This window comes from Podarcis raffonei, chromosome 14 (genome assembly GCF_027172205.1).
Source record: "Podarcis raffonei isolate rPodRaf1 chromosome 14, rPodRaf1.pri, whole genome shotgun sequence".
Taxonomy (NCBI): domain Eukaryota; kingdom Metazoa; phylum Chordata; class Lepidosauria; order Squamata; family Lacertidae; genus Podarcis; species Podarcis raffonei.
In genome coordinates, this window is record NC_070615.1 from 26,334,347 (window position 1) to 26,356,573 (window position 22,227).

Here is a 22,227-nt window from a genome sequence, read left to right on the forward strand (position 1 = left end):
CTGGATAGACCGGTGGCAACCACGCGAGACTTTTAAAAGCACTCTTAAGATTTGCTTTAAATAGCGGGCCTTATCACAGCACAAGCTGTCCCTTTGGATCCTAACATTTTTGCCATCCTGTTATTATTTTGTTATTCAGAAACTGCCCAGCCACTTTCCCACAAGGATCTCATTACTCACCTGACGGTTTCTGCGCTGCTTACTATTGCAAGGTATTGGAAGACTCTAAACGCAGACCTGTTTGAGATCGGGTTCTCACAACTCTCGGATTTAAGGGACAAACTGACGATCAACGTCCAAAAGAGTCGAACAGACAAGAAAATCGCTACTTTTCAATCTGCTTGGAACAGTTTTACTGCATATGCAACACTGATAGAGCGTGGTTATAGGCCTCCGAAGACACATGGCAACTTGCAGAATGAGACCTTTCTTTAAAAATTGAAATGATTAAAAAAGTTAAATGTAATTAAATGGAAATTTGGTGCTTCTGTGTAAGGTGGGATGGATTGTTGAATATTGATTTTTGCTTCTTGAATAAATAACTGAAAACGATAAAAAGATTTGGGGGATAAAGAGATTCATGGCTTTCCCCAAACAATCCTAGGAACTGTGGTTTGTAGTTCAGCAGTACCTGGAGAGCACCCACTTGGCAAAGGTGGCTTTAGGAGTTAAATGGATAAATTTGGGAGGGATTGCCTTGTTCCTATTGTCCTGTCCCACCCACAGGGGGATGGAACCACCATTGCCAGATGCCCAGAGTAGAAGCCTTGTAAATACTTTGATGATTACACAGTGCTGATGTGCTTTTTTTGTGCATGAAAGCCTTGGCAGACTTCAATCAATTAATTCTTTTATAGGAGGGAGCAGTCAATTCTGCTACAATATATTAACATGCAAACTTGGAAATATTTTAATATATTTTCCCTGCTTACAGGATTCCTGGATGCACCTGGGCAACCACTGCTGGCAACGGGAGCTCCAAGTAGATGGACTTTCAGTCCGATCCAGGATGGCTCATGCTTTCTTGGATTCAATTTAAATTAGGGCTGCCATACGTCTGGAATTTCCTGGACATAGCTGGGACTTGGCCGTCGGAAACAATATCTGGGTGGAAATCGCTGAAATGTCCGGACGTATGGCAACCCATGTTGGAAGTGTAGATTTGGGCAAACTTTTTAAAAAAATAGCTCCAAAACTTTCTTTTTTAAATTAGATTTTTGGCTCAACAACTTTGGCCTAACTAACTAACTAACTAACTAACTAACTAACTCAACAAATCTGCCAAAAAAACGGGCTCAACATTAGTGTCCGGATTTTCACTTTCTGATTTTTGGCAACCCTATTTAAATGGCACCCTGCTCCATTTCAGCAGTGAAGCATTTGCTGGTATGGAGAGCAGGTGTGAGAAAAGTTCTGATTACTGTATATTTCTGTGCGACTATTAATGGCATGTGAGCTCTGCTAGGAAAATAAGGTTGGCAACATCTTAGCTCAGGCCCACCAAGACTCTTCCAACTTCCCTCTACAAAAAGTGTGGAGAACTAAAGGCAGGGTGGGGTGAATGTGGCCTTTGGGGCCACCCCCTTGCTAACTGTTCCTTCCACCCATTCCTTTTGTCTAGGTGGTGTCCTTTAAAATGCCTTTTGCTTCTCTGAAAGGAGGATGGAGAGAGGTGCGGGAGGCGGGGCGTAGAAGCTTCTGCCTTTTGCATAGCTGGCATGTAGCCACAGTGGCATCTGTTGCTCCAATTTCTAGCCTGCCCATCATGAAATCATGATCCCAAGGCAGGTTGCAACAATCAAACAAAATGCTGCCTCACTTTGCCCAATGGTAGGGTCATCCCTCACAACACAATAAGGCCTTCCAGGGGGTTGGATTAGATACTCTCATGGCCCCCTCCAACTGTACGTTTCTATTACTTAAAGGGATTTCATTCTAATTGGAGCAGTCAGTCCTATGACCCAAAGCAACATTTCTGGCAGAGAGAAGCTGTATTCGCAGTACGTAGATCAAAAGCGTGGAAATCTTTTGAGTCTGTGCCCTGCATCTGTGACACAAGGTCTCTGCATGCCGGGCTGAACCTTTGAGTGATGGATTTGATGCCTCTTGGGATAATCACCATCAGATTATCCACCCTGGGAGATTAGGGGAAGATAAGGGAGCGGAGGGCTATGCACACATTGCTGGCATATAATGCAGCGAGGTCATTCTTTTTTTGCAATTTAGATCCAAGATGGTTTGCGGGGAAACACATCCAAGTGCAGTATTTCGTAAGAAGCAACAGGATAGATGCAGGATAGTATAGCTCATAACACAGATATGGGGTGTGGTTAATGCCATGTGAACACCACTTTCCAAAGCAACACTGGGCATGGAGAACATAAGAGCCTGATGGATCAGGCCAATGGCTGATCTAGTCCAGCATCCTGTTCTCACAGTAGCCAACGAGATGGCTGTGGGAAACCTGCAAGCGGGACTCGAGCACAACAACACTCTCCCCACCTGCAGGTTCCTGCATCTGGTTTTCAAAAGCATTACTCTCTCTGAAGGGTGAGGCAAAGCGTAGCCATTGTGGTTGGTAGCCACTGATGACCTTATCCTCTATGAATTTGTCCAAACATTTTTTAAAGCCATCCAAGTTTGTGGCCATGACTGCCTCCTGCAGGAGCGAGTTCCATAGTTTGAGCTGTGAGTACTAAACAGGATTGTGTACACAGCCAGAGGCCAGACGAACGGAGGAGGAGAATATACACAAACGTTGTGTGTTTCAGGAGGGCGACTTGTGCTCCCCATCCTTCCTCCTGCTGCCACCTCTTTGATGCGCACCCCATCCAAAGAACCACATGGCACAACCAGGCCATTCCTCCCATGCATAATGCATGGCATTGCCCTTGCACAGTTTCCACAGCTGGCAGCGGCTCCTGTTGCATGACTTCCAATTAACTATTAATTTTGTTGTTACTGAAACCATGGCAAAACAATTGCACCAAACAGGCCCTGGGTCCAATTAGCAAGATCGCATTACTGACCGTGTCAGCTGGCTCCAGCAAATGACTAGTTCGTGACAATAGGTGGGTCCCCCTGAAAGCCTCAGGAAACAGATACCTGTGTCTGCAACAAAAAAGCGGAGGGAGGGCCATTGTGCAGTGGCAAAGCATCGGTTTTGCATGCAGATGGTCCTGGGTTCAATCCCTGGCATTGCTAGATGGGGCTGGAGAGTCCCTTGGCCAAAACTTGGAGAGTCATTGCCAGTGAGTGTTGACAGTACTGAGCTAGATGGATTCATTGTTTGACTCTGTATAAGGCAGCTTCCTATGTTCCTAGGAGAGGAGGAAGAGGAGAAATGCCACTAGCCAGTGTCTGCAGAAGGAACACCACTGCCTGTTCAAGGGGATATCAAACCTGTCCCCACTACATTTGGCAGGTGCAAAGAGGTGCAGGTGTTTGTTTATACTGTGGTGGTCTCATAAAGCCAGCAAGGACCATTCCAGCATTCACCTGCCAGTTTCCCTTATTCTGACTTCCAAATCTTTTCTGGCACCATCAAACCTTTAAGACAAATGTCTTTTAGACTTCTGACTACAGTAGCATATGGTTTAAAATGAGAGACACATTTCCCTTTTTTACTCAAAATTGTCTTAAGTGTTTGAAAGAGTGTGACTTGCCCTTGGAGGAGCCCTCTCCCCCTGCTGTGTTTTTGTGGGAGTCACTGCTCTGTGCATGTCTGTTGACTGGATGGAAGCAAGCCCAAAGGAGGGGTTTACAGAGAAAAGGCAAGCTTTATACTAATGTTTACACCAATGGATAGGGACGCAGGTGGCGCTGTGGGTTAAACCACAGAGCCTAGGACTTGTCTATCAGAAGGTCGGCGGTTCAAATCCCCACGACGGGGTGAGCTCCCATCGCTCGGTCCCTGCTCCTGCCAACCTAGCAGTCCGAAAGCACGTCAAAGTGCAAGTAGATAAATAGGTACCACTCCAGCGGGAAGGTAAACGGCGTTTCCGTGTGCTGCTCTGGTTTGCCAGAAGCGGCTTAGTCATGCTGGCCACATGACCTAGAAGCTGTACACTGGCTCCCTCGGCCGATAAAGCGAGATGAGCGCCGCAACCCGAGTCGGTCACGACTGGACCTAATGGTCAGGGGTCCCTTTACCTTTACCTTACACCAATGGACAGTTCTAGTTGAGAAAGCCGAATTTACACAACCATGGAAGAGAGGAAGCTGCCTTCTAGAGTCAAACCACTGATTCATCTGGCTCAATATTGTCTGTACACTACAACTCACATTGCTGCCCCGGCAGATGTTGGCAAAGGCAGTAGCTCTCCAGGCAGGGTTCTGTCCTAGCCCTGTCTGGAGACGTTGGAGATTGTACCCGGGGCTACCTTTTGCATGTGATGAAAGCATGCATTCTCTCCATAAGTTACAAGGTGTAGTGCCTGGCATTAGTGGAAAAATTTGCACAAAAACTTCAGTGCTGGGAGGACAACAAAAATAAAGTTATTGGTGACTGTTTTCATTTTACTACGTACTACATCAACATCATGTAACATCATGTAACCTCTCCTCCACATTGTCAGCCTTTGGAATTCTTAGTGCCCCGCCCCCAGTCAATCTTTGGTTAAGTCATGTGTTGTTACAAGCCTTCCTTGTCCTTGGCTTTTGTATTCCATCATTGTGTGATTCCTGTCAAAACCTGCAGGCACCCCTGAAAATACAAAAAACAAGAGTTTAATTTCATGCTTATTAGACCTGCTGTAACCTAGGCTAACAGATTGCTCTCAGCAGAATGCTGGGTTTAGCTGGTTCATATTTGTTTTTTATGTCATTTTTGGCACGTATATCTCAATATACTTGTATCTTGCTTTCCTGTTGTATATGTTTCCAAAAATAAAATAAAAAATATACAAAAACCAGTCAGCCTGGGAGGGCACTTATCCTGGATCTTTGCATAAAGAGAACATGAATAATATAGTACTGTAATACGTTTATTGCAGCAGCAGCTTTCATAGAGAACAGCTCACCTCATCAAATACATGTAATCTTAATCTATATAAAACGCTACAAGATTCTTTGTTGGTTTTGCTGCCCAGGTTCATTTTCTTCTATCTGTCCTGAATCTTCCAACATCCAGCTTCATTGGATGTCCATGAATTCTTCTGCGGTGAGAGCGGGAGAAAAGCTTCTCTCTCTCCACTTTCTCTACGCCACGCATGATTTTATAAACGTCGACCATGCCGCCTCTTGCTTGCCTTTTCTCTAAATTAAAAAGTCCGAAATGCTGCATCCTTTCTTCATGGAGAAGTCGCCCCACCCGCTTGGTCATTTTGTTTGCCCTTTTCCACCACATCCTTTTCAAATGAACACTCAGCAATTCGGCTTCCTCGACTAGAACCGTCCATTGGCGCAAACGCAGCGCGGCTCCAAAGGGGGTCCTTTAGGCACCTTGTTTGTTTTCCTCCCCAAAACCAAAACCAAAACTGGGATTCTCCTGGCAGAAATATGGAAACAGTCGAGCTCTGGCTGGCCCTTCCGGAAACGTGGCTCGAAGAAGAGGGGATAGAAGGGCCAGAGCCATCCACGTGGCTTCCTTTCCCCCTCCTCCCTCCTTCCTTCCCCCTCCTCCGTCTCTTCCTCCCTCTTTCTTCCTCCCTCTTAGCCCAGCTATCCGTCGGCGGCCCTGCTTGGCTACGGAACATTTCTTCCCCGGGCGGAGGTTTCCCAGTCCGGCTCCGATTCCACGGGGACCGGCCTGGCCATTTCCGCTTCCGGGAGCCGAGGCGCAGGGAAGGAGGGAGGGAAGGAGGGAAGCGAAAGCCGGTCCGGCGGCCGCGAAGGGCACCTGCGGCGGCCCGTAGCCGCCTGCGCTCCCTCTCCCGCTGCCATCCTCCGTCGCCGCCAAGACTGGCGCTTGGCGAGCCTTCCGGGGAGCCGCCGCCGCACTGAGAGGCCTCCAGTCCAGCTTCCCGGGCACTTCGCAGAGGCCTTCCGGGGAGCCCGGCTGAGGGAATTGGCACCCCGGGGCCTTCGTCTGCCCCGCTCCCCGGGTTTGGGTTTGGGCTTCCGCGGGCGGCCGCCGCCTGAGGCAGGGGTTGCGGGCTCCAGCCTCGCCTGGAACTGCTGTGCGTGCGGACCCAGGCGGAGCCCCACAGCCAGGGTCCCTTTTGAGCCGGAGGGGGCATCGCGGGGGGTCGGCTGAGCCTGCCCCAACCCCCAGTGAGCATGGGGCCTGGGGCTCCCAAAGGCAGGCGCTTGGGGGTGGCACAGCTGGCCTGAACCGTGTGCGGTGGTGGCGGGGAACGGCAGGACGACGAGAAGCCCCGGTGCCCCCCTTGACCCCACGGGGGTCGGCCCGCATGCACCTCCCCACTGCGGAGCCACGGAGGCGGAGGAGGCGGAGGAGGAAGATCCCGGCTTGGCCCTGGCGCCGGCTGGGGAGGTTGGCGGCTGGCGTTGGCGGTCCCGGGAGGAGCAGGCAGCCATGGAGAGCCTGGCAGGCTACGTCTACAAGGCGGCCAGCGAGGGGCGGGTGCTGACCTTGGCAGCCCTGCTCCTGAACCGCTCGGAGAGCGACATCCGCTACTTGCTGGGCTATGTCACCCACCAAGGTGGGCAGCGGTCGACACCTCTCATCATCGCTGCCCGCAATGGACACGCCAAAGTTGTGCGCCTGCTCCTGGAGCACTACCGTGTGCAGACCCAGCAGACTGGCACGGTCCGTTTTGATGGGTATGTACGTACGTGTGGCACGTGGTCACAGAGGAGGCCTTGGGCTTCTTTCTAACAGGAGAAGATGGGATGGTCCTGTGGATTGATAAATTCAAACTGGCTGTTGTGGTGCTTCCTTTCACTCAATGGAATATAGTAGGTTACATCATGCCTTCATTTGATTGGCATATGCTGTTTCTATAAATGATCTTCCAAGAATCATAAAAGTGGAAGGAGCCGAAAGCTGCCTGCTGTGAGGCAAGACCTTCCCCTGGATCAATTTACGTAACCCTACCTGTGCTGGACCGTAAATAAAGAACAGGCATAATGCAGAAAGGTACCTGTATAGACCAACACTTTTGAGATGACTTTACCAACTAATTCCAGATGATTCTTCTGGAGAAGGTGCACACAGATATGTCCTCTCCTGCCAATCTCTAGCCAGCGCCTGGTCCTTTCTAATTTTTGCCATCGTATTGCAGTTGTGAGGACTAGGAACTCTTCCTTTCTCTCCTACATGCGGCAGTGGTTTGTAGAAAACAGTGTTATCAGAAGGTGACTTAACACATAGAGCCTCCATGTGAGTAATGCTTTGAGGGAGCTATTGACAAAGAGCCAAGGTAAAATCAGGAATATATTTTAAAAGTGGTTCAAAGGCCTCACATGAAAGATTTCAGATACATTTCAGCTCCATATGTCTTTCAAGGCGTGACAGTAATGCCAATTGGGGTCTTAAGAAGTATATTAGAATTCTAACTTTTGGAAGTAGTTCTTATTCTTCCCTAAGGCTATTGAGCCAAAGGGCAAGCACAGAGCATTTAAACATGTAAGGATCAACATTTCCCATATGCCTATCTACCTGGTAATGGGGTGCTTTAGCTTTTGCCAAAGGCACTTGATAATTTCTTTCTGTGACATCGCTGAGGAGTAGGGTTGCTGGGAGCTGTGGGACATGCCATCAGAGAGGGGAGCAGAGGCTGTACCAAACTTGTCTCTGCAGCCACACCTCCTAGCTGTCCGTTGCTCCTGTTGAAATGGACTAGGTATTATGATTGTGTTTCAGTTTCTGGTGAAGTTGACAGGATAGTAATCCCAGCATAGCTCTAAAACTATACGGAAATGTTTTCTTTTGGAGATAATTAAACAGCTGAGAATATTTCTTTTGAAGACAGAAAGCCAACTCTGGGGGTTGTCATATGGGACTGCTCATTATCAGATTTGGGATGGGGGAGAAGGACAGCTACTTTCTGCAGCCTACTTATTCTGCTGCCATTCCAGTTATATGAATTAGACTTTTGTGGATAAGTCCCTCCTGAGTTTTGCTGGAGTATCTCATTTGATTATCAGAGATTACACTACAGTGTAAGCCTCCTGAGATTCTGTGTTAGTCACTTGTTGATCTTAGATAGTTTGAAGAGGCTAGGCCACTGTTTGAGTCACTAGGGAGAACTCCAGAATCTCCCTTTTGAAAACAACTGACAGTGCTTGACACTGACGTGCAACATAGGAGATGGTAAACAAATGGGTGGTAAAAAATATCCCTGTCCCTGCCTGCATAGGAGTCAAAGCAACAGCAACAACAAACATCCAAAGAAGCCATAGCTGTTGTAAAAATCCTCTGTTTCCCAGCCTCAGAATTATTTTGCGTGTTCCGCAGTAAGACTTCCTTCTTTCCTTTGAACTGCCTTTAAAACCAATTACTTCTTTGTTGTCTCAGCATGTTCTGACAAGACGCTCCCTCTAAATATAAAAACTGTAATTGATTTAAACACATTTGTCTGAAAAGTCTCTTGGCCTGGGGTTCTTTATTCAGGCGTGGTGAGATGCAACTGACAGGTTAAAACAGTTTGAAAAATTGCTTAATGCTTTTTCCTGGGTTAGGCAGTGCAGTCCCAAGGCCAAAATATGTTACCACTTTTCTATTTCTGCAACTGAATGTTTGGTAACTCTCTTTGCCTTCTCTTTACTAATATCTGGAATCACATTTGTCCAAATGTCATGAGGGTTATCCCAAAGTATTTGGATACATGTGACAAACTTTTACTACTAGGTGTATCCAATATGGCAAACACTCGGTCTTCTCTTTAGTATGGCTGCTGAATGCAAATAGCACCTCATTAAGTGGTTGGTTTTGTTGTTGTTTTTTAAACTATATTCATTATTTTGGTCTGAGTCCTGCCTGTAGCTGTTAGAAAGCTTGAGGATTGGTTGCCATCAACTGCAGGGTTGAGATGAATCCTGCCTCAGTTACAGATTGGATTCTATACATGTTTTGGAAAATCATGCCCCCTTTGCTAGAAGTTATGCTCTCCTCCAGATTAGAAATTTCATTACGTGTACTTGTCCAACTCTTCTGTTCACATCCAGCCACCCATTGTGAACCTAGCCCTTGCATTCCCTATCATTCTGAAATTCTTCTGCTCACTGACTCTAGACTGTTTTATAGGATATTATTTTGAAGATTTTTTTAAAAAATTGCACCAATTTTAACATCCGGTCTCTTTCTTTCCATAGTTATGTCATCGATGGCGCCACGGCCCTGTGGTGTGCAGCTGGGGCTGGCCACTTTGAAGTCGTCAAGCTCTTGGTAAGCCACGGAGCCAACGTCAACCACACAACCGTGACCAACTCTACTCCGCTTCGCGCTGCATGCTTTGACGGCCGGCTTGACATTGTGAAGTACCTCGTGGAGAACAATGCCAACATCAGCATCGCCAACAAGTATGACAACACTTGCCTTATGATCGCTGCTTACAAGGGCCATGTGGACGTGGTGCGCTACCTTTTAGAGCAGCATGCGGACCCCAATGCCAAAGCACACTGTGGCGCGACAGCATTGCACTTTGCGGCGGAGGCTGGTCACCTGGAGATCGTCCGCGAGTTGGTGAAGTGGAAATCTGCCATGATGGTGAACGGCCATGGAATGACACCTCTGAAAGTGGCTGCCGAGAGCTGCAAGGCCGATGTTGTCGAGCTGCTGCTGGCGCACGCCGACTGCAACCGCAAGAGCCGGATAGAAGCTCTGGAGCTCCTGGGTGCCTCGTTTGCCAACGACCGAGAAAACTACGATATAATGAAGACCTACCACTATTTGTATTTAGCCATGCTGGAGCGGTACAGGGATAGCGAGAACATTATAGAGAAGGAGGTCCTGCCTCAGATAGAAGCCTACGGCAGCCGGACAGAGTGCCGGACTCCTCAAGAGCTGGAATCCATTCGGCAGGACCGGGACGCTCTCCACATGGAGGGCCTCATCGTCCGAGAACGAATTCTGGGCTCCGACAACATCGATGTCTCGCACCCCATCATTTACCGCGGTGCTGTTTATGCAGATAACATGCAGTTTGAGCAGTGCATCAAGCTCTGGCTTCACGCCTTGCGTTTGCGGCAGAAAGGCAATAGGAATACCCACAAGGACCTCCTCCGGTTTGCTCAAGTCTTCTCTCAGATGATACACTTGAACGAGCCGGTGAAAGCCAAGGACATTGAGAGCGTCTTGAGGTGCAGCGTCTTGGAGATAGAGCAAGGGATGGCCCGGGTCAAAAGCTCTCAGGATGCTGAGCTCCACACAGCCATGGACAACTACGAATGCAACATCTTCACCTTCCTGTATTTGGTGTGCATCTCCACCAAGACGCAGTGCAGGGATGAGGAGCAGTCGCGGATCAACAAGCAGATTTACAACTTGATCCACCTGGATCCCAGGACGCGAGACGGCTCTGGCTTGCTGCACCACGCCGTCAACTCTGGCACGCCGGTGGACGACTTCCACACCAATGACGTCTGCAGCTTCCCCAATGCACTGGTCACCAAGCTCCTCTTGGACTGTGGCGCTGACGTCAACGCTGTGGACAACGAAGGGAACACGCCGCTGCACGTCATAGTCCAGTATAACAGGCCCATTAGTGACTTCTTGACCTTGCACTCCATCATCATCAGCTTGGTGGAGGCCGGCGCTCATACGGACATGACAAACAAGCAGAAGAAGACCCCTCTCGACAAAAGTACCACCGGCGTGTCGGAAATCCTCCTGAAGACTCAGATGAAGCTGAGTCTGAAGTGCCTGGCTGCCCGAGCTGTGCGGGTTTATCACATCAGCTACCACAACCAGATCCCCAAGACACTAGAAGAATTTGTTGAATTCCACTAGCCACGCCAACGGGGTGGTGCTCCTTCCCTTCCCAGAAAGGTCAAACTCTTGTCAATAAAATACTGGGCAGAGCTTTAGAAATCCCTTCTCCTCTCCTTTCTTTTTGGTAGCAAACACACACCAACCAGCCCCCTCGTAAACTGGCTAACATGGCTTTGATTTGCAAAAACCTGTCTTCTGACGGCAGAGTGAACAGGTTTCTTTTTTTCCTCTTAATGAACTGGGACAGGGTAGAGAGTCAAACTCTAAAATGAGAATGAGTGTAAAATATTTTGATACTACGATGCACACGGGTTTTATCATTGACAGCCAAGAATGCTTTAAGCAGCTACCTGCAAAGAGGTTTTGCGTTTAATTAGTTGAGCCAGCATGTTACCTATGCAGCGGTTTGGAAAGTCTTCTTGCGGGAGGGAAGAGGAGGAAAGGAAGAGAAAATGGAGAAGGATCTTATTGCTGGGATTTTATTAAAACATGCAAAGCAATCCAGGGAAATTTACTTCTCACCAGCCTGTTTTTAATGCCTTTCAGTTCCTACCAGAGTTGTCACTAACATTTAGTTTTAATTTCTGCTTGCAATGAGATGAAAATAACCGATTGTTTGGCTACAGAAAAAGGGAAATGCAGGTTGAAATTCAGATGTGTGAATGTGCTTGCCTATCAGTACTTAAAATTACTAGTATTTATTTGGTTGTTGTTGAGGGAGGCAAAACAGGCCTACCGCCTCAAATTCATTCTCACTTTTGCTGCTTTAAGAGAAGTAGCATGCAGAAATAGTTTGCATTATTTGAGTATTGTTTTATGCGTGGTTCCCTGTCCCCGCTTCCCTCTGGTAAGATAAAACGTAAAGTGGTTAAGGCTGGATCTTAATCCCACACCTGAAATGATAACTGCTGCATTTCCTGAAATTTTCCAAGTAGCTGGCAAACAGGTTTTGTTTTCAAAAAAATGAGCTTTTTTAAAATTAAAAACAAAAACAAAAAATGTTAGAAACCTGGCAGGGAAGGATCAGGGAAGAATAATTGTGTTGGCAGGACCCTGCCCTGAGAATCAGTTTCTGTCTTTTCAGCCCTCTTCATTATGGAACTCTTCAGAAAAATAGATTCCACACCCACCCGCACACGTCCAAATCATCCTCTCTAAAGGCCATCTTTTAAATCACTCACAGTACCTTGATTGTATGAAGAATGTTTGACCTGTGAAAAGCATCTCTCCTTGGCAGAAAACTTCAGCAACCCAATGCCATTTTTTTGACAGGTTACTGAAAACACTTCCCATGATTTTAAATTCTACTTTCTAACTGTCAGCTGGGAAAAGAATGTTCTGCAGTCATTTTTTTAAAAAAACGGAACAGAGAGTTCAAATAAAAAGGGGCATTCTGAGCACAGGTATGTGTGTTTGTATTACAAATAAAATCTTGAATGTGAAACTTAACCTTGATGTGTCCTGCTGCAAAGTGATTGGTAGCTGCTCTTGTGGGATGTTGGTAAGGAGCAGACCTCTCGTTTTGAAAAGAAGTGGTTTCATGCCATTGCATTTAAATTTTATTGTAGTTTGATTAATGGACAAGTCGCTCAGCTAAGCTCTGACCTTCTGAGCCTTAAACAAATAAGTTGGCCAAATATTGTGGTGTTTGTGTGGATGATTTCATTCTGAACAGTCTGAAGTCCAGGTCATTCTGCATTTCAGCATGTTGTTCATGGTCCTTTGAGGGATAGCCAAATTATATTAATTTCTCCCAGATGAGGTGGGGGAGAGGATGATTTAAAAGTTGCCAAAGCTTCCTCCTTTGTGAACACGAGCACTTGTTTCCAAAACTCAAAATGCTGCTTTTCTCCCCTGAGAAGGTAAAAAAGAATGGCAGTGTGGTGGTAGTCACCAAAGTGTGAACTTTCAGATTCATGTTGTTGTCTCATTTTAATTTTGGGGTGCAAATAAGAAGCTTAGGGGTCAGTCCAAGCTGTTCAGCCTCTCTTGATACAGATAATGTTAATGTGGTGAGGTGAAATTCCACCAGTGGTCCTGTGAACCTGGTTCTGTGAACTAACACACAAAGGTTCCTTTTCATAAGATTGATGTTGTACCTTGATTGGCAGCCCAGGAGCTGGACTTTGGCCTCTGCCAACGAAACAGTAGGCATGAGCTCTGTGAAACCTCCAATTCTGACCAAGTCCCTGGTCTTCCGATACTGCAGGTTTCAATATTTTACCATATATATAGTGTATATATGTAGTATGCATGCAACACAGAAACAGTAAATAGTAACATTGCTACAAAAATGCAACATAAAACCACAGAATCATAGAATTGTAGAGTTGAAAGGGACCTTGAGGGTCAGCTAGTCCAACTGCCTGCAGCACAGAATAAAAACGAATTCATAAAGAGATAGGCAGCGTCTAACCTTATAGGTCAGGGAAACCCTGGTTAAAACACTAGGTCTTTACAAAACGTCTGAAGCAGCTGATGGCTGCTGTTTCATGCATGGCAAAGAGAAAGACCTTCCATAATTACAGGGGCAGTAGTGGAAAATGCCTTTTTGTGTCACTGCCCTATGATGTTCCACAGAGTGGAATTTCCCCATACGATCTAAGTGACATCACAGGTCTCTACAGGAGCAGGCAATTTTTCAGGTTGGCTAGCCTTGAGCTGTTCAAGGCTTTATTTTTTAACAAGATTTTTTTTTTAAAAAAAGATTAAAAAAAAAAATCTTCACATCCCCCTCCACAGAGCATAAACATGCCTGCAGAAGGAGGCAGCCTTACAGATGCTGACAGTGTGGATTATTGCAATGCTACATACTCTACCCACCCTTGTAAGTTCAATTGCTAAAAGGCCTGGGGGAGGGAAGGAGGGATATGGGAGCTTTGTATCCTAATCTGGGCAGCATCTGTCTCTTTGGAATACTCTGGAAAACAAACCATGAAGTCAAACGAGCTCGGTGGGGGAAGCAGAAAGCAAAATTGATGGTCTTTGCCGAGCTCGTCTCCTCCAGATGTTGTGGACTACAACTCTCATTAGTCACATGGTTCCCCCCTCCCCAAACAAACAAACAAACAAAAAAAAACAACTCCCAAGGATGACTGGGTGCTTTGATTTGGAATGTGTCGTAGGGGGTGCATTGGGTTTTAAAAGACAGCTGGTGGTTTTGAGGCAGTGAGCTTGTTGCTAAGAAGATTCAAGTGAGCGAGGGAGGGAAGGAAAGCTGGCATGTTGTCACTAGGAGAAAGAGCACGGAAAGGTCGAGAACCCTTTTAGAATTTTGTACCTGAGCTCTGATCTAGCAGCTGTGGAGCAGTAGTTACGTAACTGGGGCTGGCTTTCCTGAAGGAAACGTTTGCTGGTGAATTGAACCAGTCAGACTTCTAGCGTTCTGGGAGATTCCCAGGGTCAAATGCGTCCTGTCTCTGCTTCCCTTTCTGTGAGCGCAATTTTGCACTGCCAACACTTCAGTTAAGTGTCCTGGCTATGACAACTAAAAATAACTGCAGCTATGTTAATGTCAGGCTGCTCCTAATGCAGCCTTCACCAACATGGTGCCCTCCATCTGTTTTGGACTACAATTCCTATCAGCCCCAGACAGCAAAGTCACGGTGACAGGCTGGTGGGTGCTGTGATCCAAAACACTTAATGAATGCCAGTGTGCACTTGGATTTTCTCCAACCAAGAGGCAAAATTCCTAGTTCCTTAAAAAAAAAAAAAGTCTTAGACAAATGACTGCATCTAAAACTTTCACTTTAAAAAGTTTTAATTTTCTTTTTACAAAATCCCACAAACCACAATCTACTGCTACAGCATTTTACATAGGTTACTGCATTCGGTGGAACTGATTTCTCATTAATATTCACAATAGCATAAATAATTTTATTATGCAAAAGAAACAAAAAGGGTCAAATTAAAACATTTCCATCGTACAAAAGTATATACACATATAGTACATATTTTCCATGTGTTGCTTTTGGAAATTGCACAACTTGAGGGGAAACACTTCAAACTGGTTTGTTTTAGTCAACTTTAAAAACAAGAAAGGTACCGCTAAACATTTTCAGAAAAAGTATATACAGCTGAGGATTGAAGGCTTGCATTAAGGTGCTTACAATTGTCGGTATCTGTGTTCAGTGCATTAAAAGAAGGCAATAAAGATCTCTCTCTTCAACTGCTCCATTTAGAGACTGGGAGAGGCACTGCAGAGTGGCGGACGGTCTGGCTCTGAGCTGGGCATGTATCCTGCACCCACCCCTTTGGAATGAATGGGAGTTTCACGTACAGAATAAGTGCCCAGTGCGTTATATCCTGCTTGGGCTCTTCATAAACATTTGGTGTAGAGCATCGGATTAGAATCTAGTAACTTTTTTGATTCATAGATAAGCACACGGTGCCCCTTTCTTGCGGCAGTCCCTTTCTTCTGACAATTAAGGGAATAGCTAGAGAACATGTGTCCCCACCTGCAAGTTAACTTCTGTTTCATTCAAGTCACCCAGCCTCTTACATGTTTTATGGATAACATGAATGGATCTTGCTTTTTAAAGCATTAACTCGCTACAGAGTCCTCTGGTCCAGAAAGAACCTCCCGTCCTCAAATGATTTCAAATGCTGCACTATTTTGTAAAAGCAACCCCATTTGTTTTGAAGGCATGCTGTGTTGATATCTCAACTTCTTGAAGACCACCTGTGCAGAATATAGCTGTCTGGTTCATTCTCACATGGCATCTTGAATAAGCAGTTGCTGTAAAAAGAATATGTGAAGACCCATTACAAGTTTGCTGCTGCTGGTATCCATGCAGATCCAGGTTTTTTCCCCTTTTTTTGGTGGGGTGAAAAGCTTTCCCGTGAGATATGCTTGTGCCATGAATGGATAAAAAGGACTGGAGCTCAGAGGCTTTTAAGATCACTGCAGAGCTATTCTGGCATGGCAGTTGTCTGCCTCATGGAGCCAAGATTTGTCATTTTTAAGAAAGCGATGGCCACTGAAGGGTCCCTTGTCCCTGTAAATTTACTCTCCTGGCCGTTGCTGCGTAGCTTCCAGTGTCTTAGGCTGAAGGAAGCAATTAAAACCAGTTTGAAGTCCCTTTTTAGCCAGCTGCATCTTGCTCCTTGCAGGTAACACTGAGCAGTTGGGGTTGCTTTCATGAGAAGAGGTGGAAGGGGTGGTGAGGGAGCTCATCATTGCAAAGGAAACTTGGCTCTGAGGAGCCAAATAAGTCACTTAGGGAGATGGAAGCCTCAGTCCAAGTCCTTGGTGTTCTGGTTCTGGGCTGCGTCTCTCTTGTGGTTAGCACTTTTAAAAAAGCCAAGCTGCAGGAAAAGGAAGATAAAGAAAAACCCCACCATTAATTTATATGCCTGGCATTAATAGCAGTATTGATAGGTCACATGTACCTGAGGCTCCCTGCCTCTTCCAGCTGCATCTCAAACTCAGGACTCGCCTATATTTCTGCTTAACCTGTATTTTGACTGTATCATGTCTCAATCCATTCCCCTGGGCCTGACAGCTTTTCTTGTAGTTCCGTGGCCGTGCCTTGTGAAAATCCAATTGCACCTGCCAAATTGGGTCTTCTTGGATGTGTGGAAAATCCAAAAGGAGAGTTTGCTTAAATGAGTTCAGTATAGCAGGTAAGATCACATTTTCACGAGGTACAGCTGTAGAAGGATGAGAAAAGCTCTCGGACCTGGGGGAATTGATGGGTACACAGTATGGTCAGAATATAGAACAGGCAACAATGTGGACCAGCCCGAACTCACCAATCATTGTGTGACATCATGGTATTAGTTTGTTTATTAAGACATATCCTATCTTAGTGACTTCAGACTGGCTTACAACTGAATAAAGAAACATGCAAATGCATAAAAGGGCAAACGTTGAACTAGGAAATGGTGGGTGGGAGGCAAAAAAACAAAACAAAACCCAATCAGCTGAGATACTGCCTGTTACATGGCTCATATAGCAATCCTAGTTGTTAAACAAGGAAAAGGCCAAATGTTTAGCAGTGTGACTAATTTTCATGGAAATGAATTTATTGCTTTAATGGTAGGAATAGAGGGTAATGATTTTTGTTGATGGGTTATTTTTAAAACTCTTGTCTCCCCACCGAAAGGGCAGTTGGCAGACAATGACTTCATATATAAAGCTGTTTTTGGTGAGGAACATCTTTCATCCATTGGGGTCCCCATTGCCAGTTTTCAGCCTTGCCCAATCTGGTGCCCTCCAGCTGTTTTTGCACTACAACTCCCATCAGGCCAAGGGGTGGTTGGAGCAGTGGCCGACTTTGGGGAGCGGGTCTCAGATTTGAGCAGCACCCTTGTGTGACACTGTGTGACCATTACACCATAGTTGTGGCGCCCCCATGGCTCAACTCCCAGTGCAGCCAAACTGGGCGCTCTCCCCTAAATGTGCCTCTGGTGGGAAAGGGACTCACCTTCCACAGCGCCAGCACAAGGAGGGCCAGCAGGAGAAGACCACCTAAGGTGCTCCCAATGATGATCCAGATGGGGATTTGGGACTCCTCTATCTTGGAGATTTCAAACATGACCTGCAAGAGGAATACACAACAAGAACATTTGCAACTTTGGGGAAAAACCTTCTGAGGGTAAGAGCTGCCTGACAGTGGAATGAATGACCTCAGAAGGTGATGGACCCTCCTTCATTCGAGGCTTCTAAACAGAGGTTGGACGGCCACTTATCAGGGATTCTTTAGCTGTGATTCCTGCATTGTAGGGAACTTGCACTAGATTACCCATGGGATCTTTTCCAATTCTATGATTCTACCAACTGGCTCTTCAAATGGAACCCCCCTCGACTTTTAACCCCCTTTGCATCCAGAAAGGAGCAGGGTGACGGGTGTGATTTGTATGGAATTGATAAAGAAGAAACAAGTTTGGTTATGTATGTTTGGGTTCACTCTGCAGAAGTGTGCCCATGACAAGCACATACTGACGTCTGCTGCCGGCAGAGGGCACCAGCGCCCCACTTTTCAACGACATTTCAGAAACGAAGAGCATGCCATAATGTTCTTCCGCTCTGTGTTGTAGATGCATTTATTTATCTCTTCTTCCAGGGCTGCAAGCACGTCTATTCAAGAGCATGAGGGGCCCTCACTGGGGCCTAATTCCGAAGGAGAGATGCTGGATGCAAAAGCTGCAGTTTACCCCTCTTGGGTTAAACTGGATTTGCAACTGCTGCTTTCAGATAAGGGCAACATAGCAGGACCCAGTCATTGCTGTTCTGCTCTGAACGGCTAGTGGATCAGGAACTTTGCTTCCAGACTCCTGGAATCCAGATGACATTCTGCAGCCCAGTAGGCAGTTCCAGATGTGTGTGTGTGTGTGTGAGAGAGAGAGAGAGAGAGAGAGAGAGAGAGAAAGACAATTTTAATTGGGACTATGGCTTAGCAGGAAAGGATTAAATGCTTCCTGCCCTCTTGGCGCAGTTTAAAGGGTAGCAGGAGGAAACTGATAGAAAGGCAATGCTATTTGGAAAGGGAAGGTTAAAGTGAGAGAGTTAATTGCTAGACAGGAGAGACAAACCCCAGAGAAGGAAATGGCTGGAGCACTCTATACAGGCCAGAACCAGCCCGAAACCCACAGGAAAACTGCATGATGGGTCATCTGGGGAAATTGCACAGCTGTTTCATTGCTTTTTTTTTTAAGTCAGTTTTTCTGAGCTCTGGGTGGGGAAGCAGACGCTGAACAGGGAAAGCAAGAGAAGAAGATGTTTTGTCCATGACTATTTGCCCTGTAAAAAGTGAGTGAACAAAGCATGGCTATTTCACACTATGTGTCTGGTGTAGATGCAACCTGAAATGTTACATTGGTAACTGAAAGCAAAAATGATTTGCCCTTTACCAATTGCTGTCTAAACCCAATGGCAAATTTTGTTGCCATCAAATTAGGAGACAAAATGGTCTGAGAGGAGAGAAGAGGCAAGCCAAGAGATGCAGTTCACTTATGGATGAGAAATCATATCTTTGACTGCAGGCTTCAGGGTTCCTTTGAACCCACTTAGCAGCAATTTTGAGAAAAGCAATGACAAACCTAGACAGCATCTTAAAAAGTAGAGACATCACCTTGCCAACAAAGGTCCATATAGTTAAAGTTTTGGTTTTCCCAAGTGAAAGCTGGACCATAAAGAAAGCTGGTCGCCGAAGAATTGATGCTTTTGAATTATGGTGCTGGAGGAGACTCTTGAGAGTCCCATGGAGTGCAAGAAGATCAAACCTATCCATTCTTAAGGAAATCAGCCCTGAGTGCTCACTGGAAGGACAGATCCTGAAGCTGAGGCTCCAATACTTTGGCCACCTCATGAGAAGAGAAGACTCCCTGGAAAAGACCCTGATGTTGGGAAAGATGGAGGGCACAAGGAGAAGGGGATGACAGAGGATGAGATGGTTGGAGAGTGTTCTCGAAGCTACCAGCATGAGTTTGACCAAACTGCGGGAGGCAGTGGAAGACAGAATTGCCTGGCGTGCTCTGGTCCATGGGGTCACAAAGAGTCGGACACGACTAAACGACTAAACAACAAAGCAGCAATTTCAGAAGCAAGTTTTCTTCCCAATAAATCCATCACCCCCATGACATACCACACTTCTCCAAACACAAATTCCAGGTCCGGCGCGTACCATTCCTTGCCCAAGTTGCTTGTGGCCTCCCAGATCACGAGGGTTCGAACATGTGCTGCAATTCCTGCATGGCAGCTGGGTTGGACTAGATGTCCCTTTGGGTCCCTTCCAACGCTACAATTCTATAAGATCTGATGAGCGCCTGTGGTCAAGCTACTCACCTGCCTACTGGGATCGTCCTCTCTGAAGACGAAGGCACTGCGGAACCCTCTCTGCAGGACGGCGTTAATCACAAATCTCAGCGACTTGAATTTCATCTTGAAAAGACAGGGCAAGATAAGAGTCACAAGAGGCGGTTTAGCAGTGGACAGTTCAGCTAGTCGGTTACTCAGCTTGTTTGGGGGGCCTCACTGATCTGAGCAAACCAGGGGTTGTGTCATTTGTAAGAGCAGCACTCTTTCCTGCCTGGAATGTTTCAAGTGATACACCAGGGAAAATAACTTTTCTGTGCTGCAGCATCACTCCCTTGATGTCTGCCCTGAGACCTGCAGGTAAAGGGCTGTATACAAATTTAACAAATAAAATAATAATAATCATGTCTGTCCAAAAGCAGCTGGAGACCCAAGTTTGGGAAACCCTGTTTGAAACAGTTGTCCTAAATTGTTTTTAACTGATACTTTAGTTGTTATATTCTTTCTGTAAACCACTTTAAGGCTTTTTAAAAAAACCAAAATACATAAAAACAATTTATTGAAGGGTGTCTATAAATAAATAAAGAACAGAAAATCAAGCTGGCTGGCTTTATGATGCGTTAAAAATAACACTTTTCTTTAAACCAGGGAGAGTCTCACCCAGCACTCATCTTAGTGAAAAAGAGGTCACAGATGTTCCTGGCTTGACCTAATTCTCTCATTATTTGGTGTAATTAGCAAATGGTGTTGATGTGGCACTCAAGAGGATGACAAATCTTGTTTCCCAGCTACGTAGAGAGGGAGGATTCCATTGGGGATGGGTGGGGAATGACTAGCAGCTGAAAAAGCTGGCGAGAAAATAGGAAGTTTGAAAACCGCCTCGTGGCCCAACTCCCTGGAGTCAGGGGCTAGCTCGGGATACAGCCGAGCAGCAAAAGCACAATAATCTGCCAGCCTTCAATGGGGATAGCGCTGGAAGTTGCACTGTTTGCTGACTCGCCCTTACAGCTCTCAGTGACTTCATCCACAGATTTCCATGCAAGAGGAAGCTGACTTCTCCATTGGCAGCCAGATTTACACTGCAGTCTATGGATATCACATCAGAATTACTGTAGTTCTGGAAGGAGTAAAAAAGAAAAGAAAAAATGAGTTAGAAGTGGGGAGTGCCAGAATGAAGCTCATTCCTCCCACTTGCAAGTAGGACCAAAGGTTGACTACCGCAATTGTCTGGGCAGGTGGGTGACCACCACTGGGCATTCACTCAGATTTGCTGCATCCACAATGAGGTGGTCGGACCCGGCTCATGCTGGATGAAAGGAAGCACTTTTTCTTTTCTTTTAGCAGGACAGATAAAAGGAAGTTCTTCATAGTTAAACTATGGAACTCACTCCCACAGGAGGCAGTGACCAACTTGGTGTCAGGCTTGAGGAATCCTCTCCCTCCCCCAATGGCACCAAGAAGCAGGGAGGAAACAAGGAAGTTTTAACTTATGATTTGTTCAGCTATGGTGCTGCCCAGGACTGACCTGCTGGGGGCCTGAAGGGCCTGGCCCTGCTTCTTTCTACCTGGCTCGGGACAGGGCCTGACAGGCTCCATAAAGGAGTGCTGCGGCGGCGGCGGCGGCGGCGGGCAGAGAGGGCTCCATTTTGTTTTGTTTTGTTTTCAGATTGCTTTTATTTTTTATCTGTGTCATGTTAAATTGTGATTGATATTAATGCTGTATTCTTAGTTTTAGATTTTATGATTTATGTGGAAATTGTTTTCCATTTGGCTGTGTATTTTTTAAATGTGTTTTATTTATTGTTAATGGCTTTTGTTGTGTTGGTAATTATCTAAATCTGGTCATGCCACCTTGAGCATTGTTTTTAGCTATGGAAAGATGGCATACAAATAAAATGATGATGATGATGATGATGAAAGACAAAGAAATCCAGTCATTCCTCAGTGATGGAGTTGCTCACACTGAGCTCTTCCTCCTTTCCTTCTAACAACAACGCCTGCTTCTACGGCACCTGCCCATGGTCAACTGTCACTGTGCCCTTTGTTCTTAACGAATGTCGCATTTTGGGAGAAGGGGGAGTCAGTTATGCTGTCCAGTGACGTGTCAGCTAGCTGCTCTGTGTCCCCTCCACCTTCTCCTAACACCTCATAACTCTTCTGTTCGCCTGTCTCTGAGCTGTTATCTTCCTCAAAGCCCTGCTGTAATTTGACACTGCCGCCTTCTCCTCTGGAAGCTACAGGAGAAGGGCGGGGGTGTGTGTGTGAACTCCACCACTCCTTGTCCTCTTCAGTCCAGTCCCTGACACTTGGATGGATCTAAAAGAGGACTGGACCAATTCATAGAGGAGAAGGCTAGCCATGGTTGCTAGCCACTCTGCTATGTTCTACCTCCTCTCAGAGGCAGTAATGCTTCTAAATACAGTGGTATCTCGGGTTAAGAACCTAATTCGTTCTGGAGGTCCGTTCTTAACCTGAAACTGTTCTTAACCTGAAGCACCACTTTAGGTAAGGGGGCCTCCCACTGGCTCCTGTGCCGCTGCTGAACGATTTCTGTTCTCATCCTTAAGCAAAGTTCTTAACCCGAGGTATTATTTCTGGGTTAGCGGAGTCTGTAACCTGAAGCCTCTGTAAC

The 22,227-nt window shown here is 46.2% G+C and overlaps 3 protein-coding genes across 3 annotated transcripts in view; 1 reads left to right on the forward strand and 2 right to left on the reverse strand.

Annotated features, from left to right (window-relative positions):
- Nucleotides 1–4,492: 4,492 nt before the first annotated feature.
- Nucleotides 4,493–6,179, reverse strand: LOC128401940 (translation initiation factor IF-2-like). The gene is made up of 2 exons (XM_053365593.1): nt 5,022–6,179; nt 4,493–4,705 (listed from the first exon to the last, which is right to left on the reverse strand). Exon 1 carries the CDS (start codon nt 6,177–6,179, stop codon nt 5,292–5,294), a length of 888 nt encoding a protein of 295 aa, XP_053221568.1. The 3' UTR covers nt 4,493–4,705; nt 5,022–5,291.
- Nucleotides 6,169–12,286, forward strand: FEM1B (fem-1 homolog B). The gene is made up of 2 exons (XM_053365648.1): nt 6,169–6,726; nt 9,220–12,286. Exons 1-2 carry the CDS (start codon nt 6,479–6,481, stop codon nt 10,853–10,855), a joined length of 1,884 nt encoding a protein of 627 aa, XP_053221623.1. The 5' UTR covers nt 6,169–6,478; the 3' UTR covers nt 10,856–12,286.
- Nucleotides 12,287–14,579: 2,293 nt separating this feature from the next.
- The window catches only part of ITGA11 (integrin subunit alpha 11), a 91,110-nt gene continuing 83,462 nt past the window's right edge, over nt 14,580–22,227 (reverse strand). Inside the window, exons 27-30 of the mRNA XM_053365644.1 lie at nt 20,602–20,712; nt 19,626–19,721; nt 17,266–17,379; nt 14,580–16,144 (exon numbers count right to left, since the gene is read on the reverse strand). Of these exons, the coding sequence (XP_053221619.1) occupies nt 16,073–16,144; nt 17,266–17,379; nt 19,626–19,721; nt 20,602–20,712 (393 nt within the window). The 3' untranslated portion in view covers nt 14,580–16,072. The remainder of the gene's footprint in view (nt 16,145–17,265; nt 17,380–19,625; nt 19,722–20,601; nt 20,713–22,227) is intronic.